The sequence below is a fragment of the Miscanthus floridulus genome, chromosome 1 (assembly GCF_019320115.1).
Source record: "Miscanthus floridulus cultivar M001 chromosome 1, ASM1932011v1, whole genome shotgun sequence".
NCBI classification, from domain to species: domain Eukaryota; kingdom Viridiplantae; phylum Streptophyta; class Magnoliopsida; order Poales; family Poaceae; genus Miscanthus; species Miscanthus floridulus.
Window position 1 is genome coordinate 126,671,612 of NC_089580.1, and position 8,202 is coordinate 126,679,813.

An 8,202-nucleotide genomic window follows, 5' to 3' on the forward strand; every position below is an offset into this window, starting at 1 on the left:
AATTCGTTTTGTAATTAATTTATATTTAATACTCTTTATTAGTATCTAAATATTCGATGTGACATAAATTTTAGGAACGACTAAACAACCAAAAACACCCCCTAATTTCCATGATGCCGTGAGCCCGTGACCTTCAGCCTGTTCGGTTGGCTGGTTCGTATCGTTGCTGGTTCGTGAAGAAGTACTACTGGTTGGTTTGTGTGAAAGAAAAATACTGTTCCAACTGAAAATTTACAATCATTTACGACACGCCATGGCCAAACGAATAGCCTGCTTGTCTGCTGTCCCGTAGACCCGTACCCTGCCTGTGTCAAGTTCACTCCTCGTGGCTATCACCAGCTTACTCATCAACGGTGGGCGCTCGCTCGCTACCAGAGGAGGTCGGCACACGCGGGCAAGCACAGGAACTGAGGTAATCGCGGAGACCACCAGCAGTCACCAGAGGAGGTCGGCACACGCGGACAGGAACTGAGGTAATCACGGAGACCACCAGCAGTCACCAGAGGAGGTCGGCACACGCGGGCAAGCACAGGAACTTAGGTAATCACCAGAGGAAGTCTTTCACAACTGTGTCGATCGATCCCAAGTCTCAGAAATGTCAACGCGTGTCGTCGTAGCAGCTACTGGCGCCTAGCGGCGGCTGTACTAGCTGCTGGCGCCTAGCGGCGGCTGTACTGTCAATCGCAAAATGGGCGCCGTGGTCCGCTGAAAAGGAAGAAGGAAATGGACGTGTGCTGCGCAAGCTGCACGACGATGGCTGTGCCACTGGGGCCGCCAAGGGATGATTTTTCAAAAGCTGGAACCTTCTTGTTCCTGTTACGGCCCGTTCGATTTGCTGAAACTTGGTTGAAATTGGCTCGAAAACATTGTTCCAGCTGATTTGTTGTGAGAGAAAAATATTATTCTGGCTGAAAAAAAAGTCAAACAAGCCAATTTTAAGATAAGCCGAGCGGGGCCGGTTTTAAGTTAAGCCGAACAAGCCGGTTTTAAAGTAAGCCGAACGTGACAAACTAACAACATGTAGCCATAGCCATCGATCGGAATCTTTTCCGGGCCAGGGTCTGTCCCCTTTGATCGACTGCACCGATTTTTCCTGATTCTGATCAGTTTCTCACGATAATTTTGAATAATCTCAAAGTGAAACTCTGGCAGTCGGATGCTTCAGCAGTATTTTTCAACGAATGAGCATTGTTTTTCTCTCACAACAAATTAGCATAAGCATCCGCATAAGTTAAATTTCAGCAAAGCTAGAATCTAGCATTGAAAGCGGGAAGAAACGTGGACTGTGCTGTGCTGCTGGACGATTGGTCGACTCCGAAGCTAGAATCTCCCATAGACGGCTCGTCGTTCACAGACGCAGCATCTGCTAACCAAGAGAAATAACTGAAGTCAACGAGGCATCAGCGTACGTGAAACTCGAGCGAAATGTCACTAGACAGCCGCCTTTGCACTAGTAGTACTATCAAACATAGGAAAGATGTGCCATTATATATATAGAAATATTGTCAAAAAGAGGATGGCACCATATACATACATATCTTTGCTAGCTCAAGAGCGAGGTTAACGTTGCACCGTCCATTGTGAGTGAGGCGCTGAGAGTTACCGTCTCCATCACTTTGCAGCAGCTACGGAGCAGGCAATGAGCAGTTCACCGGCAAAGTCAATTATTGCGCAATAAACTAGCCAGTGCCAGAGTCATTGGAGCGGAATGACCAGGGGAGATACACTCTGATTCCCCTGTATGGCTCACGGGTTTACTATTTTTAATCAATCAAATTTTCCACCGAGCTCGCTTAGCAGCTGCTGGTAAAGGTTGTCGTGTGTGTGAGACGGAGAGGGGTATGGTGGGAGGAGGATCTCTCAGATCCGGGGTAACCCGAATCCCGACGCAAAGATCCATCACTACCACGCGCCGTCGCATATAAAAGCCGCCCCCGGCAGCGCAGGCTTGCAGCAAGCATCGTTCGTGCCCCGATCGAGCCGACGAGCCCCCACCAGCCTCTCTGCCCTCTGGGAGCTCGAGCCTCCTAGTTGCCAGACCACCTGCCCGTGCCCGGGCTACGGGCTTCTCCATCTGCTGAGATTCTGAGAAAGACAGGTGCGGGATGGCCTCCGTTCTGCCGGATACTGCGTCGGATGGCAAGGCCCTGACGGACGCCTGGGACTACAAGGGTCGCCCCGCCAGCCGCGCCACCACCGGCGGCTGGGCGTGCGCCGCCATGATCCTAGGTAACCTGCTGACCTTGCCTAAACCATTTGGCGCGCGTCCACGGCCGCGGCGCATGACTATTCCATAGCAGCCAGCACCCACCGCTTGTTCGTGCTGTGTACGGGCATCTGCATGTGCGCGCGCGTGTGTGGTCCTTTCCTGACTCCTGAGTCCTGACAAGTGTTGATTTTCCTGATGAATTGAGAAGGCGCGGAGCTGTTCGAGCGGATGACGACGCTGGGCATCGCGGTGAACCTGGTGCCGTACATGACCGGCACGATGCACCTCGGCAACGCCTCCGCCGCCAATACCGTCACCAACTTCATCGGCGCCTCCTTCATGCTCTGCCTCCTCGGCGGCTTCGTCGCGGACACCTACCTCGGCCGCTACCTCACCATCGCCATCTTCACCGCCGTCCAGGCCACGGTGGGTTCGCTTAATTACTTGCCGCCGGCCGGCCGGTGCCACTCACTAGTTACTACTGTACATACAACGGCGTGACACCTGCCTGAAAGTACTGTTGGTTGATTTAGTGCGAGAGAAAAATATTGTTTATTAACTGAAAAAAGTACTGCTTATAAGCCAAACAAATCCAAACGAACATGCCGTATAATTGGGTTCGATGTCTGCGCCGCAGGGCATGATGATCCTGACGATCTCAACGGCGGCTCCCGGTCTACGTCCACCACCGTGCGCGGACGCGAAGGGCGCGAGCGCCGACTGCGTGCGGGCCAACGGGACGCAGCTCGGGGTGCTCTACCTGGGGCTGTACCTAACGGCGCTGGGCACGGGCGGGCTCAAGTCCAGCGTGTCGGGGTTCGGCTCCGACCAGTTCGACGAGTCCCACGCCGGCGAGCGGCGGAAGATGCTGCACTTCTTCAACTGGTTCTACTTCTTCGTCAGCATCGGCGCGCTGCTGGCCGTCACGGCGCTGGTGTACGTGCAGGACAACGTGGGGCGCCGCTGGGGCTACGGCGTCTGCGCCGTCGGCATCCTCTGCGGGCTCGGCGTCTTCCTGCTGGGCACCAGGAGGTACCGCTTCAAGAAGCTGGTCGGGAGCCCGCTCACCCAGGTGGCTGCAGTGACGGTCGCCGCGTGGAGCAAGCGCAAGCTTTCGCTGCCGTCTGACCCGGACTTGCTCTACGACGTCGACCACGCGGCGGCCGACGTCGTCAAGGGGAAGGAGAAGCTGCCCCACAGCAAGGAATGCAGGTGACGTACAAGAATCACTGATGATGAGCAGCTTAATTTCCGTTCATTACTTGGTGATCACTGCTGCGCTCCGTGCCTGGTACTACTGCAGCGTCACACTGGGACTGACAAAACTATACTCGTAGTAGTGCCAGCAGGCTCAGCCGCTCAGGCTACACGTAAACGAAAGAGGAAATGGATGCTGAAACGTGTGGACCAATGCACACATGAGGTAGGCGCGATGTGACTTTTTGTGAGTGTAGAGCGATACAGTGAGGCAGCCATGGCCCGCTGGCAATCTCCAAACGCCATGGGGGGATCGGTCAGAAATCCACCACTTGCATGTACCGTCCACAGTACACGTGACGACACCTCTGTGTCGTGCTTGCATTGCACCGCATCATGACAGCAACCGAAACCTCTCAACTCACCCAGGTAGCGTCACTCCATGCATCACCATACCATGCTTGAGCTGCACAAAATGAGATTAGGCAGATGCACCGAGCGACAAGAGCATAGACATCGGTCACGTTTGACTTAACCTCGCAACTGATCGTACTGCTACAGCGACAAGGACTACTGCTAGTAGTTAGCTGCCCTGTGAAGAAGGGAGTATGCTGGGGGAGTTGAGCACTGGGCGAGGTAACGCCTCTGCCTCTCACACAGTTGCATGCACCCCTCACCCCTGCACAATTGCTGCTGCTTCAGTGGCGCACAAGTGATTCTTGATCGGATTGTTACTTACAATAATAATCATTAATTTGGCATTGAAAATGATGTGCTCTCCACGTACAAGAATTGACTATACAGTACTACACACAGACGACTTATTGTGAAACGGATGATGCAGGTTCCTCGACCACGCGGCCATCATCGACGGCGCCGGCGAGTCACCGGCGACGGCGAGCAAGTGGGCGCTGTGCACCCGGACGGACGTGGAGGAGGTGAAGCAGGTGGTGCGGATGCTGCCCATCTGGGCCACCACCATCATGTTCTGGACCATCCACGCGCAGATGACCACCTTCTCGGTGGCGCAGGCCGAGGTCATGGACCGGTCCATCGGCTCGGGGGGCTTCCTCATCCCCGCGGGCTCCCTCACCGTCTTCCTCATCGGCTCCATCCTCCTCACCGTGCCCGTCTACGACCGCCTCCTCGCGCCGTTCGCGCGCCGCCTCACGGGGAACCCGCACGGCCTCACCCCGCTGCAGCGCGTCTTCGTCGGCCTCCTCCTCTCCGTCGCCGGCATGGCCGTGGCGGCGCTCGTCGAGCGCCACCGCCGGACGGCCGCCTCCTCCGAGCACGGAGTCACGCTCACGGTGTTCCTGCTCATGCCGCAGTTCGTGCTCGTCGGCGCCGGCGAGGCCTTCACGTACATGGGCCAGCTCGCGTTCTTCCTGCGGGAGTGCCCCAAGGGCATGAAGACCATGAGCACGGGCCTGTTCCTCAGCACATGCGCGCTCGGGTTCTTCTTCAGCACTCTGCTCGTCACCATCGTGCACAAGGTCACGGTCCACGGCGGCGGCCGCGGGGGTTGGCTCGCCGACAACCTCAACGACGGGAGGCTCGACTACTTCTACTGGCTGCTCGCCGTGATCAGCGCCATCAACCTCGTCCTCTTCACGTTCGCCGCCAGGGGCTACGTCTACAAGGAGAAGCGCCTGGCCGACGCCGGCATCGAGCTCGCCGATGAGGAGTCTATTGCCGTCGGCCACTGATAGATGCTGCTACCACAACCCTGCATGCGTGCATGCATCTTCCTTTTTCGTATTTCGGCACACAGGTGGAGCTAATTAACGTGTACGTAAAGGGTAAAAGAAATGTAGATAGAAATATACGGCTTAATAAGTGCCAAATAGTGATGCACGCTGTATTTTGCTTCTTGAAATGAATGGCAGCTAGCGTTGCTGCGCTTGTTTAATACTCGTAATACGGGTAAGTTATTGACGCAAGTATTCATGTGGATCGGACACATGTCCAAGTGAACAAGGTTTGTGTGCATGCCAAGTATTCAAAGGCTAAAACATGTTTCCACTGAACCATTTTCCTTTGGGACCTGCTATATTTGATATTTCATCAGGTGCCTGAAATTTTGCTAATCAGGCAATGATTCTTGTATGTCGATGTTTCGAGTTGTCACCGACTAGTAAATTTTTAATATTACACATATGACGTGGATGGTGTGCTAAAAGGACACGAGGTTTATACCGGTTCGGACAGAATGTCCATACGTCCAGTTCGCTACTGCTGCTCGTGTTACTAGCACTGAAAGTTCGTAGTGGGGTTACAAATGGTCGAGGGAGGGACATGTCCTAAGTCTCTGGTGAGAGGAGCAAATGGATGCCGAGAGCTCGATCGCTTCTCGACCGTGTGCTTGTGTGTTCTGGTCGGTTCGGGGTTCGATTGATTCGAGTCCCAATTGATGCGATGTGTTCCAGTCCCCTTCATGGGACACCCACCTTTTCCTTTTATAGGTCAAGGGAAAACACGGGTTACAGTGGAGGGAAAAGAGGAGAATGAGAAGGAGAAGAAGTCCTCCAGGATTGTTGGGTCATTCTTTTCCTTCACATGGGTCCCGCCGACATTGTAGACGTCAACAGGGACAGCTCCACGTTGCGGCCCTGTCCGTCATTGGCGCCATGCGCAGGCGTCGTCTCCCGGTCGTGGCGCTCCACTGCGTCCTGACGGACGTCGTGGTGAACTGACGCGTCTATCAGTGTTCGTACGAGGGTTAGGCAGAACAACACCGGTACGTCCGACGCTATTCCTGATGTGAATCTCCAGGTATGGTCCATCATAGCCACGGGTTATATCGGGGGCGTGCCGGTCACCTCTTTGGTGTTAGAGCTTTGACCTAGGTCCACTCGCTTGGACCTAGAGTGGTTGGCGGTGGTTTGGGTCTTCGTCGAGCGAGACGGATTCCCCGGCCTCGAGGTCGGTCGAGGCGGAGTCCCCCCTTGAGGCCGGGCGAGGCGGAGCCCGCCTCTAGAGGCCGGGCGAGGCGGAGCCAGCCCTCAGAGGACGGGTGACGCAGAGCCCATGGCCTCGATGTCGGGTGCGGCGAAGCCCGCCATCAGAGGTCAGGCAAGGCGGAGCCCGCCCCCAGAGGCCGAGCGAGGCGGAGCCCGCGGCCTCCGCGGCCTCCGTGGCCTCGGTGTCGGGTGAGGCGAAGCCCGCCCTCAGAGGTCGGGCGAGGTGGAGCCCGCTCCCAGAGGCCGAGCGAGGCGGAGCCAGCCCTCAGGGGTTGGGCGAGGCGGAGCAGATAAGGTAAGGCGCTCAAGTCAACAGCAATACCGAGGATCGTACCCTGCCATGCCCTGCGCACCTGCAGGACGGTGCTATCAGGCCATGTCAGACGGACACTGTACAACCTGCCAGACGCGTCAGAGCATAAATAGTATTGTGGGCGCCGTCGTTTGCCATACCAGGCGAACACGGTACAACCTGCCAGACGCGTCAGAGCATAAACAGTATTGTGTGCGCCGTCGTTTGTCGTACCAGACGAATATTGTGCAGCCTGTCAGATACAACAGATCATAAATAATATTGTGGGCGTCATCGTTTACCGTACCTGGCGAACACTGTACAGCCTGCCAGACGCGTCAGAGCATAAACAGTATTGTGGGCGCCGCCGTTTGCCGTACTAGACGAACACTGTGTAGCCTGCCAGATACAACAGAGCATGAACAGTAAGTTGGCGATGGCAGCGTAAACATTATGGCCGACGACGGCGGCCATCTGGTACCCGATGGCGTGGGCAATAAGAATAGGCAGCGCATGTATACACTCTCTCACTTTCTCTTTGACTTGTAAGGTCATCCCCTTCAACTATAAAAGGGGATACACTCTCTCCTAAAAGACGACACGAGGAATCGACGGCTTGACGACTCAACGGCTACACAGTCTACACGCTCTTAACAGCTGATAAGCTCGAACACACAGAGCATACGCTCTAATACTTAGCATGTGTTTGATCCCCCGTCACTCTCTTCCACTCGGACTAAGAGTCCGACCGGGCCTTTTACACCTCCATTTCATTCATCACTCGTTTGTAACACCACAGCAAACTTCGAGCACCTGGGCTCAGGAATAAAGTCACCAACCGACCTCAACTGGACGTAGGGCCCGTTGCCTAAACCAGTATAAATCATGTGTCATTGAGTACTAGGCCACATCCGATCACAACGCTTGGCAAATCTAAAAATATTTACTTATTGGCCACATTTCGCACCGACAGTTTGTTTTAACTCTTGCTTGTAAGGATGTTAGGTAATTATTAATAAAGTTTATTTTCCGTAAAAAAAAAGATGACCTGATCTTTTTTTTTTTTTTTTGCGACGAAGCACATGACCTGATCGGTGAATAAACCTCGTAGCCGCGAATCATTTTTAGATGAATTAAAACACATAATCTGATTGGTGCCATAAATCATTTAGGCAACCACGTAACAGGCTGAAAGTTTCGTTATAATACACGGATATGTTTGCTGGTTCCAAGATAAAACCGCTATTTTTTTATTTAAGATATAAAACCGCTAATGCAAATGCTACGCACACAAACAAGTTGGAGTACAGGACGGTTTTGTCGTCCGTCATCCCTCTATCGTGGGCCACAGCCTTCAGCGCTCGTGGGCTTGCGGGCCTGACGAGCTCCAGATCTCCAAGTCTCGCGATTCTCTCTCTTGGGCAACGAGCAACTGGATCAGATCACTTTTCTGGGCCTCTAAACCAGGGAAAAACACTTCTGCACTCAACTCCTTCCCACCATATAAAAAAAAGAACCCCTTCCTGCCTCCGGGAAAGAAT

At 54.2% G+C, this 8,202-nt stretch overlaps 1 protein-coding gene across 1 annotated transcript; it reads left to right on the top strand.

Moving 5' to 3' along the window:
- Positions 1-1,898: 1,898 nt before the first annotated feature.
- LOC136540540 (protein NRT1/ PTR FAMILY 6.3-like) lies at positions 1,899-5,364 on the top strand. The gene is made up of 4 exons (XM_066532546.1): positions 1,899-2,229; positions 2,418-2,635; positions 2,847-3,421; positions 4,251-5,364. Exons 1-4 carry the CDS (start codon positions 2,106-2,108, stop codon positions 5,113-5,115), a joined length of 1,782 nt encoding a protein of 593 aa, XP_066388643.1. The 5' UTR covers positions 1,899-2,105; the 3' UTR covers positions 5,116-5,364.
- Positions 5,365-8,202: the final 2,838 nt, after the last annotated feature.